Raw genomic sequence first — 22,794 nt, 5'->3', positions numbered from 1 at the left:
TCAAAAATAACTCCCTGGTTTGGGGGCACTGAGAGCAACATCCAAGGGGTAGGTGAGCAACATGTTGCTCCTGAGACACTGGTTGGGGATCACTGTGCTAGATAATGGGAACATAGTTACCTTCTGAGAGACACATAGCAAATGTTCACTAGTCACCCCTTACACACAAATTTTGTGTTTGAACCTCAGCCATGTTCTTTGAAAGCCCACTTTGGCCTTAAGATTTTGTACAGGACAACAATGGACTCCCAGCAGCTTTAATATTCTGAATATGTGATAGATTACAGTGCCCGAGCTGTTAGGACAGGATTAATCTGCAGTCTAAAGGTCTAAAGAAGTTTAACAGGTCCAAAAAAGCATATCTCTTTTAATAACAGGGATTGTTTTTTTCTCTGTTAATACTTTTTTTTAAGGGTCTTGAGTTTTATTTTCTGCTAAGAACTTAAAGAGGTTTTGCTAGTAAGATATTGTGGATCGGTTTCAGAAAAGTTGCTTTCAATGTATACGTTTGTACAGGCTATGCATTTGCATAATAAATCATGTAGGAACGGCTCACAATATATTGCCATGTTCGTGGTTATGTTCTGAGGAAAACTCATTAGTCTGAGTGTCATTAAAAATGAATGATTGTCTTCATGGTATTTCTAAGTTGTCTTCCCACAAGCAATAAAAGATAAATCTTGCTGTGTTTTTTGGATATGACAAGTTTTGTCTGCTCGGCAGTAGCGTTGTGTGTCCAAGTGAGGGCGTTCCAAGCCTGTGACACATTTTCTTTTCATTCAGATTACATCTTTTTATTCTTGCTAAATCTAGGATATTTTCTCAGCTATTTTGTTGACCACACATCTTGTGTACAATTTCTAAACAACTGTCCCTAAAAACTTATTTTTTGTTAACTAAATATATCTGTTTTTAACCACCTACAAAGGAAAGCAAATTAAAAAGCAGATTAAAATTACCACTGATTGTATGAACAGTGATTAGTGAGACTGCTTCTCTGAGCACTATTTCTCTTGCCAGGTGTTTAAAGGGCACTGACATTCTGAAACGTCCCTTTTTTGTTTTTGATATATTGATTTACTTCTAATTAGTTAGACAAACATATTGTAAAAATGCTCTGCAGTTATTTTCTTTTTTCCATCTGAGCTGTATTATCTTGGTCACACTGCTAAGTAATCCTGTTAAGGGCTCAAAATCATGCAGTGACGTAAATAATACGTTTCTGATGGGATCTCAGTCCACTGTTCTGAATGCTTGGTTATAAAAAACGACTAGAATCTCAGCCATAAATCATGATGGAACTGTTGCTTTGAGAGAGAAAGGAAGTGTATTAATTCCGTATGTAAGCACAAAACTTGATATAACATTTTTTTCTTTACTAAGTATAATGCTTTGTTTCAAGAAACTGTTAAGCTGGCCATATATGAGAATATCAGCTTGTTTGGTAGGTTGTCAAACAAGTGACTCCATTTGGCCACCCATATGGTATAAATCAGGCAAATCTGAAAATTGGTCTCTAACCAAATTATCAGATCAGACAGGGGCCATTTAGGAATGAAATATAACTACACTTCAATGTAGTCCTTACCAGGTTGGATTTTATTATCTGCCTGATCGCTACCTGACTAAGCCCTGGTCAGATATTAATTGAGGACATTGTCAACATTGTCTCAATTAAAGTATGTATTCAGAGAACTTGGATAGAGGACTGGCTAAAGGATAGGTTACAAAGAGTGGTGGTAACAGGCTACTAATACTAATAAAGTGCTGCCATGCATAAAAAAGGGCATTAACTGAAGGATTGAAAACATAATTTTGCCTCTTTATAGGTCCCTGGTAAGGCCTCACCTTGAGTATGCAGTGCAGTTTTGGGCTCCAGTCCTTAAGAAGGATATTTTTGAGCTGGAGAGAGTGGAAAAGGGGATGGGGAAGGGCAGACTGTCATGGTTGAGGTTGTTTTCTCTGGATAAAAGAAGCTTACTAGGTGACATAATTACTCTTTACAGGTACTTTAGGGGACATTATAAACTTATAGTGGGGGATCTTTTTTCCCCATAGGAAAAAAACGATGGCCACCAATTTAGACCCGAGGAACAGAATTTTCAATTGCGGCAGCTTAGGTAGTTCTTCATGGTAAGGGAAATGAGGGAGGTTGTGAGTTTTTGATTCCTGTTAACAACTGAAAGAGTATCATGGATGATTTCTTGAACAAGCATAATATCCAAGACTATTGTGATCTTAAAGGAGAAGAAAAGGTACAATCACCCCCCAGTGATTGTACCCCGGGCTGGTGCTCCTGTTAGCAGAAAACTGTGATTAAGCAATCCTCTTGTTCACTGGAGTTCATTTGTAAGGATGGTCTTTGATCTTTTTTACAATTCAACTTAACTATGTAACTATTATGAGTAAACACCCAAAAAAGTAACAAGAACACATCTTGCAGAAATGGTTAAGTGTACAGATTATTTTTAAAAATACTCTTTAATACAAACACTGGGAATTGCTCACTGATTGCAAGACACATCACAGGTGGAGAGGAGTCTTCCTCTCTTTTTTTCTTGGTATCACCAATTCCACCTGAGCCATTAGGCTCTCTAGCTACTGGCTAGAAAAGGAACTGACTCTACAAGACATTCCATTAGGCCAAATAGTATATTCCTAATGTGCAGCTAGTGCCAGGACTAAATAATGATTCTGTGATCTTGGAGGCAGAAGATGTTGATCACCTGCCAAATCTGCTGCATGGGCCTTCCCTCCATGTACGCGCTAACCATAACTTTTATAAAAGTAAATTTCCCCCATGTTGTGTAATACCTACAGCTTTGCCACATGTTAAGCTTCCTGTTGTTTTAGCTTCAAATGTTGACTGACCTATACAGATATTTCTTGATAGATCTTTCAGAGGCTCTGTATGAATGTCATACCAGAACTTCCTAGATTGTATTCTAGACTGTACTCTCTAGAGAAATTTTCACCTCATGCTGAGTTGCTAAAATATATCTAGGGGCCTTATGTTATGGATGGTTTATCCTGCACCTCCTACTTGTGTTGGCCTTTTGCTGGATTTTCTAGAAGTGTTCCTAGTTTTTCACATTATCTAGTAACCTTACAATAAGTTTGAGTAATATAGGGAGCATGGTTTAGTTTTCTGTCCTTAGCCTCTGTGCTTTAACCACTAAGGATTAACCTATGACACCAAGTGTGATTGTTAGCCTGGGGGTGTAACAAGACCCTTCTTTCACAGCTTTTCTTCTTTCCTTTTTCTCTATTATGTTTTGAGTCTTCTACTGTCTTTCCTGTGCTTTGTGTTGTTAAGACCGCCTTCAAAAAGCATATTTCATGGCACAGAAGAGTCCTTGTTTTGCATGTGTTTGCATTTATACATATAGAGGGGGCTGCCATACTACTTTTTTTTGGTGATTTTTTCTCCATAGACCGGGACCACTTGAATCATAAATAAATGATGCTATTTGATTGCTGTCTGTGAAAAACTCTGAAGTAGGCAGCATAGCCACACCCATCTTTATTTCAAAATATAAATACAATCTTGAAACTTGCCTATATTTTCCTTGGAATGGTCTGTTGGCAAGAATAGTCACTACTGCAGTGTATGGATCATTCTGAAACATGTTTATGTTTCTTTTTTCTTTTTAATAAGTGAAACGTTAACATAGTGTGGTAGCATTTCAGAAGGGTGTGTTTCACTCACAGGACTGCATTTTGTGCCTGGGGTGTTTAAAGTACTTTTAACAGCTTCAGCTCTTAGTATACTGTTTCACACATAGGCACAGACTCTAGTATTACCATATCCACCAGGGAAGAATGCTAAATAGTCACTGCTGTCTGCTAAATGTGTCTCAAGGTGATTATTATCAATGAAAAATGACAGCTACAAGATGGCCTTTTTTTTTTTAACATCAAAAGCTTTTGTTTGGGGGTGGAGACCAACAGTATCTCTTGCTTCCAGGCAAGACGTGTATATTAAACTTAGTCATGTCTGAAACGTTATTGACGCATATGTATGTAAATCCAGATTTCATTCAAAACCTGTAACTTGCTTTTAAAGTAAAACAGCCTATTGCTTTCCTCATTTAAAATTTATTGGCAACGCCTTTGTAATTGTACACTGTATACTTATGATCCTTGGCCAACTATATGTTTAACTTCATTTTGTTTTTGTTTATTTGTTATACATAAATTCCCCTTGGTGTTCTTAAATACATACTTGCTGTGTTCGCCTTGTCTTGTCTCAACAAAACCGTTAAGTACCAGTTAATGTTGCATCACAATATTTTAAAAAAAACTTAAAAATTTGAAAACATTTTATTGCATTGCCTTTTTTTTTTATACAAAATATAACAATCTGACACAACATTTAGTTGAAATAAATGGTGAGATCTGAAAGAACTCTAGGGCCCTACATCTAAAAGCCAACTATTAATGTAGTCAGAAAGGAAAAGTAAGACTATTAGAACATTTCAATCTGCACTTCACAACTCAATGAAAATATATTGCTTCAAAATCAGTATAGCTTAAATACTGATTTCTTATTGTTGCATTCTCGACCCTTTGTATGAACAAATCAACACCCACTAGTGGCAAATGTATCAAAATTCAAGAGAGATTCTCGATTTTTCTCACATAATCTCATCAGTAAGAAATCCAGAATGTTCTTCTGTTTTCCACTTGATTGTTAAGTTCTTGCAGTTAATGCTTGTTGTTGGGGGGAATATTTTCTTAAGTGGCAGAATATTTCCACTCACCAAGTGCAAAAATTGACAGGGGGAATAAATTGGATAAATTAGAAAAATCTCAAATTGCGGGAGGAATGATTTATTTAGTTGTGACTGAGCTACAGCAGAAAATCTCAATCTGTCATATTCTTCAGCTGAACTGTAATTAATAACATTTGTCACTTAACATTTTTGTGACAAAGATGAAGATATCGCGTAGACATTTTTGAGTCAGAATATGTTAATATTTTTTAATCAGTTCAGAATGCTTAGGAAAATACATGGTTAACTTGATACGTATTTACAATTTGTTAACTATTACTAACAACTTTTTTTTTACCCTTTTAGCCAAGTCCTTTACCAAGTCCAACACTGGGGAGACAACCGAATGCCAGCCAGTCACTGCTTGCGTGGTGCAAAGAAGTCACAAAATCATACAGAGGGGTCAAAATCACCAATTTCACTACTTCATGGAGAAACGGACTGGCTTTCTGTGCAATATTACATCACTTTAGACCTGACCTCATGTGAGTAAACACAGTATTTCATTTTTGCCTTTTAAGAAAAAAACAAAATTAACTACAACAACAAAACCTTTCCAGAGCAAAGTCTATGGCACGTTGTTCTTTGTGTACTTCTTTGGCATGTCCAGTGCTGTAGAGTTTTCATGGTGAATGGGTTAACAGCCCTTACCATTTCCCTATCAATGTCCTCCTTTCATTTAAGCCCCCTTCTAATTTGATTTTTTTATGCCTTAATCCTAAAATACTGACCTCAAGATGCTATTAAAATTTTGTTAGTGTTGAAATGAGATGAGACAAATTAGCCTGTAGCTCTTTGAATGTTGACAACAAGGGATTACCACATGGCAAATTTGGCTGTCAAAGCTTGTCGCTGGCCCTTGCCTTAACTTCTTTTTTAGACGAAAAAGCTCCAGGCTCTAGAACCAGCTATATCCATATTATTTATTAATATATTTTGTCCTTTTTAATTTTCCACGCTATTAGTTTTGTTGATTGAATTGCAGTGAAATTGCTAGTTGCCCTATGATATAATGCTTTAACATTTTTTTAAAAGATGGGGCTTGTTTTAGGACTGCTGATTTTTTTTTATTAAAAATTGTTTGTACCCACTGTGCCATTTTCTCCTCCAGTGACTACAAGTCCCTCAATCCTCAGGATATTAAAGAAAACAACAAAAAGGTAAGAACCGCAAGCAGGGAGTTTATTGCAATAGCCAGGCTCGCTAGTTTTTTTTTTTTAAGTCTGAAAAGCAAAGTCCTTTGTAATAGTGGTGGAACTTGCAGACACCAACTATAATTGGTTGGAAATACTGATTTGCTATTGCCTTTAAGATTTTTGAGTTCTATAATTTTTTTTTTTACCCTACAGTACAGGTATGGGACCCATTATCTAGAATGTTCTGGACCAAGGGTATTCTGGATAAGGGGTCTTTCCGTAATTTAGATCTCCATACCTTAAGTCTACTAAAAAAATCAATAAACCATTAATTAAACCCAATAGGATTGTTTTACATCCAATAAGCATTATTTATATCTTAGTTGGGATCAATTACAAGGTACTGTTTTATTACTACAGAGAAAAAGGAAATCAGTTTTAAAATTCTGAATTATTTGATTAAACTGGAGTCTATGGGAAACAGGCTTTCCAGAATTCGGAGCTTTCTGGATAATGGGTTTCCAGATAAGGGATCCCATACCTGTATCATGTTTTGTGTGTGAGCTGGTTTGTTGGATAGCCCTAAGGCTGATGCCAGACGTGGCGTAGGGCTGATATTTTCGGCAAGCGGAAAAACGCTTGGCGAAAATACAGCCCTACGCCTGCTACTTGTGCCTGCACCCATCTGCCAAAAAATGATGAGATTGCGTTTAAGTGATTTTGTGGTATGTATCATTGTCTTAATATAAACTTCCTTGAGCTATTCTTTTATTGTATATTTATTTAAGTTCCAGTGCAGCAGTGAGTTTTCTGGGTAAGAGCAAGATTAAAGTTGGCCATACACTAACTGATCCACTCACTTGGCAAGTGAACCTGGGCTGGATTGTCCACCCATGTGTTGGGCCACATTTACCTGATCATTGCCCTTGGGCAACTGATGAGCTCATACAAAGGATCCTACAGAGCCCTGTCGGACAAGGAGCGCATCAATGCCGCAATGCATTCCTTGTCCAACAGTGCTTCATAGGCCCCCTCTGTATGATCTCATCAGAATGTTTAAACTTGCCCAATTGATATATGGGCAATTTTTACCAGCTTTTATTGGCCCATGTTTGGCCACCTTAAGTCACAGAGGCAGCAACATAATGAAATTTACAATGTTTGGGACCTGAGCTATTCCAGATTATTCCCGTTATTTGGAACTACATAGCTTAAGTCTGCTAAAAACCATTTAAACATTATAACATTGCATAAACCAGATACTATTGTTTTGCCTCTAATAGGGATTCCTGCAGCTTAGTTACAAGGTACTGTGTACGGTATGAGAAATGGCCTTCCTGTAATAAGAAACTGTTTCCAGATAAAAGATCCCATACCTGTACTGTTTTTTGTAGGGGGTAGTTTATCTGTGGGTCAAATAGACCCACCATGGATTCTTGCTTTTATGTATTAATATATAGAAATTTTATTATATATACAATTAATATATAGAAATTTTATTATTATATACAGAAAATACTTCTGTAGTGGTTAATTTGCTTATTCTTAATGTAACTTCTTTTACCCCATCTTTCCTCTTTTCTATTTACCCTTTCCGGTCTGTCCACAGTACTGTGTTTGTGTACTGGGACTTTTTTTTGATTATTTTAAAAATACACAATAACCTTCAGCTTAGCCATACATTTAAGTTGAGGCTTTTTTCCAATGGTGCATTTAAAAGACCCACTCATTTTAATCCATGGGCTGCTTCTAAACTACATCTATATCTAATGTACAAACAGAGAGCAGACAAGACATGGGAAGAACTGCTTGTTTGTTTGCTGTTTTGCTACTAACTTTATCTATTGTCCAATAACATTTTTATCCAAAATTAGATTTTTTTTTTTCTTTTTAAGAACTGTTATTTGCTCATTCATTATAAATGCAGTATTCAAAAAATATTGTAAAACTTTACATTAAAAACACATGTTGTACCAGCCAAGCTTTAATTATTTTAAAAAGGTTTGTAGGTTACAAATGTAATCTTTCTTCCCCCCCCCTCCCCCCAAAATACAAATCTAATTAAGTTTTACCTGTAATATTTCCTTTTGTTATAAGAATCTTCTTCCGTGTTCAGACAGACCTTCAAAAATGCTTGGTGTTCCTCACCTTATTCGATCTTTATGCCTTATTTTTTTCTCCCTTTTGAAATTTTCAATTCATGTAACGTATGGAAAGCCCTAGAGGGCAAACTAAAAATCTTAATTCAACTCTGAGCAAACTGTAATTATGAAGATTCTTTATTTTGTTGCCAAGACGTCTTCTGTTTTGCAGTGTACACCTTGTCTAGCAAACCTGCTGCACACACACATATATTATATGAAGAGAATGACAAGCTGCACCCTTTTACTTCTGCAGCACAGTGACATTTCATTCCTGCCCACCAGTATTAATGAAACCTAAGATTTCACATATCTTCAATGGTTTTTTTTTGTTTTGTCTTGATATTTTCTTTTTTTTATCAGGAACTGTGATCAGATCTGCACTTCTGTTATGCCCAAAATACGATTGCCACACACAAAATATTAGGATAGCAAGAATCAATATATATGGAGGCTTATTTATCAAAGTTCTAATTTGTGAATAAAACCATAAATAAACTCTAATTAATATTCTGCTCATTATTTTCAATAGGTCTACAAGCTCTCAAAAATTCAAAAAAGTTTTTCATATATTTGCAAGCTTTTAGATACAGCTTTACAGTTGAGTTTTTCGGATTTATGTTTAATAATTATATAAATTCATGAGTTTTAGAGAAAGAAATTTAATTGTGCCAAAAATTAGAATTCGTGCATTGCTAAATCACCCACTTAGTGTTAATGGAAAATGGTTAATGAAATGTTGTGCTTTCAAGAAATAACTGTAACACAAACTTACTCTTTGACGTTAATTCTGCTGGGCTGATCTTGCCCATAAATTACTTTAAATGTTTGTTTTAAAAGCCATTGCTGAACATTACCCAGGGTCTTCTGCTACAGTGTCTCTTGGCTTCTTTGGCAGTTTGTCATTACAGTCTGGGTCACAAATAGCAGGTTATATTGCTAGAAAGACACAACTCCATGATACCTGGCTGACTGCATACATTCAGGGTGTCATTCAGGGCTTACTCTATTTTGCACCACAGTCCTGGGAGCTTGATAATCACTTGGTGAATAAGCTTGGACAATTCTTAATTTGTTTGTAAAAGTTAAAAAGCTTAGACATGGTAGTAAATTGACTTATTATATTCCTTGTATTTGACATTACAGCATTGTCAGCTGGAGCCATCACAAAACCCAAATCCATTCCCAGGCCTTGTGACTCGATTAGCTTCCTGATAAGCCCATGGTTGGGTAGGATTGAGGTTCCCATGAAAGCCAATTTGAAATTAATTCTCTGTGTTAAGAAAGCCAATTAATCCAACAGAGACTCTTTACAAAGTCCTAATCCAAAAGCAAAAGTTAAGACCAAAACAACAGCTACCAAATAGACCAAATGATCACAAAGAAGTATGTAAGCAGAAAATGAAGCAATAATAAATGAACTAGAATCACAGTATTCTAATATCAATATTAAAAATATGCTCAATATACAAAATATGCTCAGTTTGTATTATGTAACTAAACTTTTATATTAAACTCCACCAATTTGTGACTTTCTGGTAAAATAGTATTCACTTAATAATGAGTCTAAATCAGTAGTAACACACCTAAATCAGTCCACAGAAAAGGATTTAATATTCTCTCAATAAGAGAAAAGGGCATTCATTTAAGTATACTTTTACCCATAAAATATTTCTGGTAAATTCCCACCAAAAAATGACCAAGGGTTTTCTAGACACATTCATGCAGTGGCGAAACTAGATGTACAGCAGACCCTGCGGGGAGGCCAGGCTATAGCTTTTTTTAAATAAAGGCATGGCGCATTGCGGCCTGGGAGATGCAACCTAGCAAGCAGGGAGGGGGAGGCAGGAGAGGAGGGGTTCACATGGGCCCCTTGGTTTTGGTGCAACCAAGTTTTGCCACTGCATACATTGCTTCTCTTGTTACAGTCACATGTAGATTTGCTGTGGCCTCAATTCTCTCTAGCTGAGTATACATGTAATACATCCCTGGCATAACCAGTAAATAAATAATACAAATATTCTACAAATCATTTTTTCATTTGTATTTTGCCACAAACGGTTTCACTCAATGCCGGCAACTGGCACCCTCTATGCCCTGCCATAAAATTATCCATGGGTGCATGAAGATTGCATTGAATTCTTTTTATGGCTCTGTAGAATAAGATAGGTATGATTGCACTGTGTCTGTATAGTAAGTGTGCTGTCTCTTTTTTAGTCCCTCACTCCACTCGAATTACACATTATTTCTGTTACTAACAGATTTATTAACATTTTTTTCTTTAACTTGTATTCCTACAGTTAGTATAATTTTCTTTACATTTGTTTACACTGAAATGTACTGTTTTTGTTTAGTCAAAATTCTTGACTGTCCTATGTCTCGTAAATTCTTATTTATTTCAGGCAATGCTAAATCCATGATAATTTGGGAAGATGTGAGAGTGATAGATAAAGAGACCTAGTCCTATTTTCAAGGGCAGTCTTCCTGTTTAGGCAAAATTGATATCACTGTGTTACTGTATGTAAATAACATTGGATCTAAGTAACTAAATTTCCTATATTGGTTAATGGTAAATAAGATGTTTGTGACAGAGGGAAGGACAGGAATTGTGGTAGTCATGGAAGTTACACAATGTTTTTTGGTGGATGAAATTAACAGGGAACCCTATACAACAATTGCTGTCTTGGTTTTCATCCTTTCACTGATGGTGTACCATTTCTGATTTCCAAAATGTAATTAGTCACTGTTATTGTGCAGTTGTAGTCCTTGTCATCACTCTGCCGATCATTCCATGACAGGAACAAGGAGTAGAAGAGTTTCTTCCTCCAGATTCGCTTCCTGGACTTAAACAATTTTGCCTTATAACCCCAAGTGCCTCTGGCTGAAATAGGAATGTGCTGATCACTCAATAACATAGTACTTGAGTCATAAAGGAAAACCGTATCTACCGCATTTTGGGGTATTTATGCTCAATTCTTCACACTTTTTGTTTTAGACAGCTTAAATAACCCTATATTGCTGTCAGGTATTTAAATTTAAATGGCTGGAAAAAAAACTCCATTTGTAAATGAGATTTTGAGATATCAGAGCAGAAATGATTATTTTGAAATAATATTTTTACATTTTAAAGTTTTGTAGAACTAAGCATAAAATGTATTTCTAATATCTTTGTAAAGTTTCCATTCTGATTTAGGCCCAGACTTTTATTTTTTTAGAGAATGTTGCCAAGGTACATTTTGTATTCATTTTATTTGAACATATGACAGATAGCTGCTTGCAAATATGCAGAGTATTATTAAAATGTAACAAACTTGAAAGAATGTTGAGAGATTTCTGCTATTCTATGTACTGAGCCATGGCCTTTATCAGTGAACATCTGATGATAATCTTTTTATTTATTGGAGCTTATTTAGGGAAAAAACTTAGATTTTCTTACATGGTTCCAGCTCTGGCACACTTTCCACTTGATCACATATCAACACATATTCTTACTCCTGCTAGCTGTTTGTGAGCACTTAAATGGAAGCTTACAGAAGTGTGCTTTTAGTCCTGAAAAGCAAATGACCTTTTCTCATCTGTGATAATAGAAAGTGTATCAAAACCAACACAACTCGCACAGCTCTGTTTGCTTTCCTAAACTTAACAAATGACTTGCTGTTGTTTCCGTTTTGCCAACTGCATCAAACAGAGCCTTTCATTCTCTAGGTCCAGGGGCAGTGATCAATTTAAAGCTAGGTATTTACCATTGTCATACGATCTCTGCAAGTATGTCAGCTTGTCATATAATAGGGGAATGTTTGGGAAGTGCCTGTGGTGCTTTTCCTGACAGTTTGCTCTTGATGTCTGTCAATCAAAAAAAAAAGTTATTTATATATATATATATATATATATATATATATATATATATATATATATATATATATATATATATATATAAAATCATTTTAAGTCACAGACGGCAGGCACTCACATGAAAGTCCATTATGCTGGCCTGGGTGCAGTCCAGGAATGAGGATATCCAAAGAGTAGTACAGGTCCGCACTACTCAGGACCTAAGAAACAAAAGATACTTTATTGGGAGGCTGATGTTTCGGCCCAAACAAGGGCTTTTTTCAAGGTTTGGGCCGAAACATCAGCCTCCCAATAAAGTATCTTTTGTTTCTTAAGTCCTGAGTAGTGCCGACTTTATATATAATAAACCAATAATGTATTATGGCTCATTTTAACCTCATTTGACTGAACATTGATGAATATAATTATTACATAATAGTAATAGTGAAACTTTTTGGCTTTGTATAATGTCAAAAATCTTTTTGTTTAGTTATTATGTCCGTTTACAACAACAAAAGCTTGTGTGGATTTCTTCTATTAGAACATAACTGGGCTGTTCACAGTAGCGTTAATGCAAAGCTATTGATGCTATAGGCACAGGGAACTGAAGAGAAGGGGTTGGAGAGCAAGTTTAAACAGAGAAAATACCACAAGTGAGTGAGTGTAAGTGGTGCAGGATTAGGGTTGCCTCCTTTTAAAATAAATAAAAGCCTTCCAAAAGCTGTTATCTTTCTTTACAATGTACAACATTTGCATTTAGAATAATTTTTACTGTTTGGGTTGGTAAAATGCTGACTGAATTGCCTAAAAAAACCGAGGCTGCAGGAGACAGGCAGAACAGGAAGTAGCAGGGGATATAGGCTTATGATGCAGGAAGTGATGTCGGACTGTTCTCTCATGTTGTTCTCATATTAATATCCATTCTATTTCTCCATAGGTCTACTGCCCATGACAATATTGTTCTTTATGTAAGCCAAATATGGTGGAATTATTTGACAGCTGTGGCACTATAGCAGTGCATTAATAACAATCCCCAGCAAGTTTTACAACTCTATTATGTTTATTTAACAATTGAAATGATTTTTAGTAGAATAATGGTATGGTGATCCATGTTACCATACGATCCCTTATCCAGAAAACCTCAGGTCCCAAACAGATAATAGATCCTTTACCTGTCCATGCATGGCATGCTAGTACTCCAGATCTGAATTTGGGACATGCAGACTGATCATTATGCACGGTCTATCTAAACAATAAAGTATGTGAGGGCGCAATGGGTACATTGGCAGCAAGACCAGAGCTTGCTCACAAAGTAAAACTATGTGGCAGTAAACTTTGCTGGCCTGGGGTGTGCAAAACATTTATACTTTGCTCTTTATATAACAGGTAAACAACTGATATGAACAGCTGTACATTTAATAATGATGCACAGATATTTAGCCTCTTTTTATTTATACATTATTAATATGCAGTGGTAGTGTTCAGGGCTGCACTGCTTATTTATACATTTTTCTTCATAGTTCTCTCTTCTCTTGCTTGTATTGGAAGGGCATATGCAAGTTGCAAGGTCATCATGTCATTTTCTTCTGGAGAGATAACTAAATTAGGCCTGGGGATGTGTGCACGTTGTTGTTTTATTGTGATTATGATTTTGTGCTGGGCCCTCTTTCTCCTGCAGAAACATAAATAAACGATCAATTAGGGTCTAGTCATGCTTGTTTAGAGTCAGTTTAAATTTTGACCACCTCACTTTTATTTCTTGCAGAGGGAAACACAACTGAGTGTGCTGATTATTATGAGCATTTGTTTATACTGTAGCAATGTTTTAGGCAGTACTTTACAGGGTTTGGTATCCATGCCCATCACTCACTGCCCTAGTGAAGCTTACAATCTAATTTCACCTTAACACAACAAACAAAAGGATTTTTTTTGATACAGAGTGAATTTACCTGGCTGGGTTTCATGGAGTGTAGGAGGAAACAAGAAAATGTTACTAGCCCAGTTATAAGCTTAAATGTTCCATGTCAGTCTATTGATAGCTTTGCATATACTGTATACTGACAAATAAAGGGGCCTTATAATTTAATGCCTATTCTGGCTTCCTTTGCTGTGAAAAACATAATGTAAAAAAACCAAGTGGTAGTACAGGTATGGGACCTGTTATCCAGAATACTCAGAAGCTGGGGACTTTTGGATAAGGGGTCTTTCCATTATTTGGATTCCTATTCTTTAAGGCTGCTAAAAAATAATTTAAACATTAAATAAACCCAGTAGGATTGTTTTGGCTTCAACAAGGATTAATTATATCTTTGTTGAGATTAAGTACAAGTTACTGTTTTATTATGAAAAAAGGAATTAATTTTTTAAAACTACTGTAGAATTATTTGCTATTTTTTTTTTATTAAAATGGAGTCTGTGTCAGATGTTTATTGTATTCAGAACTTTCAGTATAATGTGTCTCAGGATAACAGAACCTATACCTGTATGCAATAATAATATTATAGAGATTTTGAGATGTTTAAATAATGTCACTACTAGTGCTGCCCTGCAGCGTGATGATCTCCTTATACACATTATTTTTTTGGGATGGGTAATATTGAAATCTTTCCCAAAAGCTATTGTGCCCTTGGGGAAACACACAAAATTGCGACACAATTGGCCTTTGCTAATGCAAAAATACAGTTAATTCTTACTCTGTGTGGAGGCTTCTGCATATTGCCCTTTCCTTTATATCTGGGAATCCTGTATTTTGTTGAGTGTTTTGCAAATTCCTGAATCTGTAGGGGACTCAGAACTCTACCACCCATAGGAACGAGTTAAATTTGACTTTATAAATCATTCTTATTAATGCTCTTCACCTTTAAATTAACTTAAAGCAGAGAGTGATATTGTAAGACAATTTGCTGGCAATTTATCTTCATTTTTTATTTGTGTTTTTTTTTAGTTATTTAGCCTTTTGTTCAACAGCTTTCCAGTTTATAATTTCAGCAGCTATCCGGTTGTTAAGGGCCAAATTACTCTAGCAACCCAGCAGTGGAGTGAATGAGAGGCTAGAATTTAAATTGGAGAGGGCCTGAATAGAAACATAAGAAAGTAAATAAACATAAGAAGTAACAGTTAAAATAAAATTGAAAGTTGAAAAGAGTCAGATGATGAAAGCAAAAAATTCAAAAGCTATAAAAGATAAAGACCAATTGAAAAGTTGCTAAGAATTGGCCACTCTATAACATACTAAAAGTTAATGTAAATGACCAATATGTCTAGCTTTTTGTGCACTAAAAACCTGTAATGATTTTATCTTATGTCTGCCTATAGTTTACTTTAATGGCATTTGATCTTATTGGCAGCCGTCTGTCACTGAGCTTGCACCAGGATTTTGGCCCAAAAACATCCCTGGACATGCTGGTTCAGAAGCAATTATTTTAAATGATTAAAGGATATATTCTTTTGTGAAATCCAGAGACCTGATGTTTTCCTAATTTTGTCTAATACCCAAAAAACAACCATGTTCCTGTGTTTGATCAGTGAGATGAACAAGCTGCAAGTCATGTGAGAAACAGAACTTCCTGCTGTTCCTTAATAGATATTAGCAGCGGATGGAAAGTCCCTTTGGCCAGCTTGCTGAAAACCATTCATGCAATCATGTCCTAAAGGGTTACCATCTTAGAAAAAAAGTATATTTTCATTCATGCCTAAAAATCTTGTGAGTAGGACAAATCCACTTAAAGAGGTTTTTGTAGAAGTGGGAAATTTGCGGGTGTGCAGTGACACATAGACTATTTGATGTAAAACAGCATGGTAACAAATAAAGCAAATAGGCTTTTATAACCACATTTTAGAACCAGTTGTTACTTTATTTTATGCAAAATTTTACTTTTTGTTTTTGCCTAAAGATAACTTCACAGGGTTCATTTACTGCTGCCGTCGCAGTAGTGCAAAAAGAAATGAATTTGTCCATCTTCCTGTTCCAAATCCTGGAGCTTCCTCCACATTGTATAATTCCAGGGTTCCCACTGCGTCAATACACACTTGCTCGTTACGTACCACATGCCATTCTGATTTATGGCAAACCATTCCGAATGATCCAAAATTGCACTTTGCACATAGTGCTTGCTGTTGTAAATGTGTTCTAATGTCTTTGTCATATGCCACTTAGTTAACAAAAATTAGATTTCAATCTAAAAAGTTTGATCAGTCTAGTCTTTGACTGGGCATTTGTAAAATATTCAGGTAATTGATTTTAAAAACCAGGGTATTGGTCTGGCTGAAAATCGAACCACCAACCCAATCTCAGGTCTCCTGCAGACTAAGGCAAGTTACCATCCTTTTTGTCCTCAGTCCTGACTGGTTTCTAAGTTGATGCCATTCGTGAGTTTTATCCCAACATGGCGCTCCCACCAGCACAGGGTCGGACTGGGGGGGGGCGGGGTGCAGGATCCACCAGGGCCCCCCACATCTCCCATAGGGGCCCTCGCTGTGTCCCCCTAACCCTCCGCAGGGGCCCCCACCCTTACTTTCAACGCATCAGGGGAGGGACAAGGGTGGCCGGGGGAGTGCAGACCGGGATTGGGTCTAGGCCGGCAGGCCCACCGGGTTTTTTCCTGGTGCCCTGGTGGCTCAGTCCGACCCTGCACCAGCATGTGCCACCATGGCTGTAGAGATCTCAGGGTGTTGAGCAGTGATTCTGTTAAACATAGCATTTTTCGCTAATGAAAAAAGTTCAGTTTTGGTCTTATCAGACAAGAAAAGTCCAAATGGAATTTGATATGGGTTTCTCATTCAGCAGCAGCTATCTTCTCAGCACTCTCTCATTGGCTCTTTTCTGTATAATGCCCTTCTTACACTGTCACAATGTTTTTTATATACAGCTCTCTATGTGACTTCCAGAGCTTAGGATGTTTTTGCTCTGGAACTTTATCTCAGGCTTGTTTTGATAGCTCCATGCCCTTCATGAAGGAAATAGTACCTACTTAAAACACAGCACTCTAACATAACATTTACAGTTATAATGAGTATATAGATTTGCATAACATTTTCATTTTTTTAAATATAAACACATTTTATTGATTTTTTTTTTTGTACTTTTTAATGTAGATTTTTACGTTATGTAAGCAATAAAGGTGTTGTTTTTATAAACCAAGAAAAGTGCTAATTATGACATCTTTTCCCCCCCCCCAGGCATATGATGGTTTTGCCAGCATAGGAATTTCCCGATTACTGGAACCTTCTGACATGGTGTTATTAGCAATTCCAGACAAGCTTACAGTTATGACGTACCTGTACCAAATCCGGGCACATTTTAGTGGACAGGAACTTAATGTCGTCCAGATTGAAGAAAACAGCAGTAAAAGTACATACAAAGTAGGGGATTATGAGACAGATACAAATAGTTCCATAGATCAAGAAAAATTTTATGCAGAACTTCATGATCTTAATCAAGAAGCAGGACCTGAACTAGAGGAGGCACCTTCCAAACTGCCTGATTTTCTTCCCCACGATGGCTCTGCATTAGTGCATGACAATGGAATTTTGGACAAGCAAAGCATGGCTAGCTCTGCAGTTGAATCTATAAGTGCTGAAATGGATTTTACTTGTACCCGGACTAGAAGCAATTTAGAATTACAAAGCCCCAGTAGAACTTTCGAATATGAAAAATCGAGTCAATGTGAAAGCAGCAATGAAGCTTACAGCGAAGCGCAGCCATTGGTAACCCAAAGAAAGCTGTTAAAAGTTGACACTACAGACCTTACTGATCCGTGTGAAGTCATAGAACCTAGAAAAGAAAACATTTCTTTTGGTACTACAAGTGGAGCTCATCAACAGCAGAGTTTAGCAGATCAACCAAATCCAGGCTCATTTACTTCCACCCCACAAAGTGGGGTGGATAGCATTCCTAAAGAAAAAGTGTATAGTCAATGTTATTCAGTACATTCTGGGGATTCTAATGGCAAAGTTGGAGATTTTACATTCAAAGCACCACCTTTACCTCAGACTGCAATAAGCAGTCTAATTGACTCTGCAAAGGTTTCATCCAACAACTCTGATCAACCTTCGAAGTCAACTGAGGTAAGGGCTGTATCTCCATCTTCTTCCATTATTTCTGTTTTTATCTGTAGAAGTTACTTTTGCGTTCTTAGTATAAAGAAGCAAATAATTTGATTCGTTAATTAAATTCATTTTCAGCCACACTTAATAAATCATGATGTGTCGTCTCATAGATACTTGTTATGAGGCACCAGTAGATATTTGTTAGAGGCGCCAGTACAATAAAATATTTCTATCTTAATGGTCACTGAAAAGAAACCAGACCTCCAGTGTAAGATACTTTCAGACTCTTGATCACACACTCAGACATTTGGTCAACAACTGAGCTGTAGATGCAGGCAGCTGGTGGTACTAAAAACAGGCCGTTTTACGTAGTGTAATTCGTTATTGGAGTGCGTTTGATACTGCTATATAACCAGTGAAATGTTGCCAGAGGTCAAACATGGGTTCCTACAGTCAGTTATCTGAAAGCTAGCAGTATTTATGTTGGGCAAGTGACCAAAACAATCAGTTAGTATCACTGGTTCTGTAAGTTCAAGTGAACCTTGAAGTGTTACGGTGCTGTCACACAGGGCACTTTATTGTCCCAAAAGAAAATCTCTTTTTCCAAGGGTGGTGAAGCACCTGACATAACCTGCTCGTTCACATAGCTTTGAATCGCCACGTGTAAAACACATTAAATGTGGTGATCCTGAGAAATTGCTTAAAAATCCAAAAGGAGGCAATTCCAAGTAATGTGAATGAGCCTTTTCAGTTGCTTTATTGTGTGCATTGAAGTGCCAAAGTCCACTTTAAAATTAACTGTTAGTAATGTAAACATTCATAATGCAGTATAAGACTATTTGCAACTGCACTTCACTTTGTATTTGTTTCTCGTTTGTATTGTTTAACAATTTTGATTTTTTTGTTCTGCAACTCTCAGGCTTGGAATTTCAACTGCTAGCTGCTGGTTTTGGTTTATTTCTCCTAGCAACCAGGCAACAACCAGGCAACAACCAGGCAGCAGTTCTGAAGACAGAACTCAGGATGAATATAAAAGGGCCTGAAAAGAAATAATAAGCAATTAAGAGAAAGAATAGAAATAGAATGGAACCCTTAAAGTTTGTGGTTTGGTTGCCAGAGTCAGTTACCAGTCTGAATGATTGTTTGTAATTGTAGTTCAACAAAAGGTGAAGTACGTCAGGTTGAGCAATACTGTGACAGACAGATCATATTTAACACAGTAACCAGCCATCTATCTGGCCAACCTGTGTAGACATAAACATATTAGAAAAATAGCTTAAAGAGAAACTACACACCAGAACACTGCTGTTTTCTGTATGAAAAAAAACTATTACATAATCCCATATTTAAAACACTTCTACATATATGAAACCTTTTTTATGAAAAAAAAAAATATTTTACAGTGCCATTTTATGAACTAAAAGTCCCTGTGATTTGTATGAGTCACTGTGCTCACACACAAACAATACACAAGCCACACGTGCATGCTAGGTTACATCAGCCAATAAATGGACAGAATTATGCCTTTTACTCCCATGCTTCTTCCTGTAACAAAACCATCAGACCATCATAAAATGGTGGCATAAAATGTTTATTGTTATATATAAGCAAGTTTGATAGGTAAAAAGGTGGTCCTTCTGGACCAAGTTGGCCTATTGGCCCTTGTATGATGCCAGCCGATGGGCCTAAAAATACATTATCTGAATGAAAATCTGGCAGATGTCAGGCCAAACAAGCAGATCTTATACTGTATTGCCATCTTTAGAATGTAAATTAGCTGTTGTTTTCTTTCAAAACATGGAGATCCCCTTTAATTTCACTTACCTATACAATTCTGCAATAGAAGTGGAATGGTTTTTGGAATGGCTTAAGGTGGCCATACATTTGCTTGCAATATCTTGCTAATGCAATCAGTTGCATTGCAGTGAAGGAGATACAAGAACTTGGTGCGTTGACTACATCAATGAGCCGATGCAGATCTGACAGAAAAATTAAGCTTGCCCGATCAACATCTGGCTGATTTTTGGTCAGATATCGGTTGGGGAGGCCTGGTGGGGGACTCCATACATGGGCAGATAACCTTGCCAAATCAGTCTGACGGACCTTAATCGGTAGCTTAAATCTGCCCATGTATGGCCACCTCCAAGCTAGCACTATGGAACACTATATTTACCTGTGAGATTATCATTGTTCAGACAGTTTGGAAGAGACAGAGTCCCAAGATCCAACATGTAGCAGCAGTTCTTACATTTTAACACATCGCACTTCAATGTGCAGATAAACACAGGCACATTTTGTTTATATTTAATACAAATTAGAGGGCTTTGATATGCTTTCAGTTCTACCTCTACGCGTGTCACTTTTTGTTCCTTTCAAGTCGTAAATCACTTCACATAGATTATTGGATTGTAAATCTCCTTGAGTCATTATGTCTCGGCGCTGCTTAATGGTGCAAAGGCAATACTATGAGCAAAGCTGACTTATGGGCCTGTAAATCTTTTCTTCCAAATTACATGTGATAATTAGCCCATTAACTAAACGATTTACTACAGCTGCAAGCTCCTGTTTATTTTTATTGCTCTCTAGTGCTAATCCTTATCAACACTTGGTAATCTCTGAGCACCTTCATATTTTTATTATTATTACACATTGTTTATGTAGCCACAGAATTTTTGGAAGCAGTTTATGGAGATTTTTTTATTCATTAGTCTATGGCCCAGGTGTCTATTCCTTACCACAGGCACACACCACAGTCAATGACATGAAGCCAATTAATGTGCCTGTCTGTTTTTGGGTTGTGGAAGGAAAATGAAGCGCCTAGATAAAACCCACATAACTGTGAGGAAACAAAAACAAAATCTATGTAGTCTAATCCAGAAATTATAATTTTACTAAACATTGTGTGCATATCTGTATTATATTTTGTGACTTTTATTATACTTGAAGAAAATACAGTGGTTCTAAAACCTAGTCATAGTATAGCCATCAGAGCAAAAGTCGTGCCTTTTCTTAAGGTATACCTGTACTTTCATATAATATTTGCAAAACTGTGTTAAATATAGTTGGAAACCTTTGCATGTATACTTTTATGTTGTATATACCTCTTGTTAATATATACATGTGGGAAGTAGGCAGGACTTGGACGACCCCTGACACACCCTTTACTTTGTGCAATATCCAGGATGCACAAGGCAGGAACACCAAATGATTCTAAGAGTAAGTGAACAAAATGTAGTCTTTAAAGGAACAGTATCACCAAAAAATGAAAGTTTTTAAAGTAATGAAATATAATGTACTGTTGCCCTGCACTGGTCTAGTCACTGGGGCTGACATTCAAGCTGGAAAAAAAGGCACAGGTCTCTCAGCAGATAACAGATAAGTTCTGTAGAATACAATAGTGTTTTATTTGTTATCTGCTATGTGCCTGTGCCTGTGCCTTTTCTCCTTTGAATGGCTTCACCATGGCTAAACCACAGTACTATATACTATAGTAGTGTTTCTGAGGCAAACACCCCAGTTGTACCATTGCTGGGAGCAGTACATTATATTGAAATTACTTTTATACACTTTGATTGTTTGGTGTTACTGTTCCTGTAAGTACTGAGATCTCTTGCCGTTATGCTCTATACCCTGTACCCTGCTTGCATGGAGTTTGAAGAAGTTTTAAGTGCATTGACTCTTAGGGGTGCAAAGTGCTTAGTGCTTCATAGCTTGCACCCTTTCTCATCATAAATGGCCCATTAGATCTGCCATATGTGGATATGAAACATAAGAAGGGTTGAACTTTATAACAGATCACTGATTGTAAACCAATTATCTCATACAGTGAAATTTATGAAGCCCTAGAAGTAAGTTGTGGTTGGTGGATCACAGCTGCATAGCTCTATTGAAGGAGGACAGAAAATACAGGAAAAAAGCGGAAATTCTGCTAAAAATAAAGGCCTCATTGCACTAAAGTTCATAGAAACATCAAAATCTAATTGGCACAGCTGTGTGCAAGAAATACAATTTAATTTTAACCTCACAAAGTTCTGACATATATCAGGCTTATTAAGTAGTCTCCTTATAAAAATAAAACACCCAGACTGTCAGTTTTGGAATATCAGTATGTTCAGTTCCAGTAATCAACTGGTAATAGCTTAGTAAGTGTGAAACTATATGTTTCATAACATTATGACATATGGTCCCCAATGTAAGTTTAAATTAAAAGGCAATGTGATCCAACCAAGAGCATTAAAACAAACACACAACTAAATGGTTTGAAGTGGACACATTTAATAGCTAACTAAGGAATTAAAGTTTGGGATGGTGAAATGCCTTTCTCTTGCAGATGGTACTTTCCTTTCCCAGGGAAATGCTGGATATCTTCATGACAGAAGATCTGGTAACTGATCATAAGCAATCCCAAAGTAGTCAGAATTTGGGATTTTTTGTTGGGAATAAGTTATTTGGTTATACGGCAGGTGGGGAGGCAAAGATTCTGTCCCTCAAGAATAGACCACATGTACAGGCTATGTCATACTGTTCAAAATACAGTATAAGAAAACTCTTTAAGTTAGTTGTACTCAAACTCTATGGCTGCCCTCCCTACTGCAGTCAAAGGAAATTTAAGGCCAATATTAATGCAGCTATAACAGAGGACATGGTACAAGCATGTTTTCATATATCTATAGCTTTACATAGTTAAGTTGGACTGAAAAGAGACCATCAAGTTCAACCATTACAAGTGAAACCAGCACACACAAACCCATGCTGACTTATACACTCACATACATAATCTATATATACTAACATCAATACTGTAGATTTTAGTATCACAATAGCCTTGGATATTATGCTTGTTCGAAAACTCACTCAAGCGCC

General features: G+C 36.6%; 1 protein-coding gene across 12 annotated transcripts in view; it reads left to right on the top strand.

The window, feature by feature from the left end:
* Positions 1 to 22,794, top strand: part of ehbp1 (EH domain binding protein 1) — a 303,778-nt gene that overhangs the window by 171,662 nt on the left and 109,322 nt on the right. For all 12 annotated transcript variants that reach the window (XM_031902914.1, XM_018094164.2, XM_031902913.1 and 9 more), the window contains 3 exons: positions 5,082 to 5,260; positions 5,887 to 5,935; positions 17,062 to 17,949. In XM_031902914.1, coding sequence (XP_031758774.1) covers positions 5,082 to 5,260; positions 5,887 to 5,935; positions 17,062 to 17,949 — 1,116 coding nt within the window. The remainder of the gene's footprint in view (positions 1 to 5,081; positions 5,261 to 5,886; positions 5,936 to 17,061; positions 17,950 to 22,794) is intronic.

This window comes from Xenopus tropicalis, chromosome 5 (genome assembly GCF_000004195.4).
Source record: "Xenopus tropicalis strain Nigerian chromosome 5, UCB_Xtro_10.0, whole genome shotgun sequence".
Classification (NCBI taxonomy): Eukaryota; Metazoa; Chordata; class Amphibia; order Anura; family Pipidae; genus Xenopus; species Xenopus tropicalis.
This window is presented reverse-complemented; position numbering and strand designations above follow the sequence as displayed.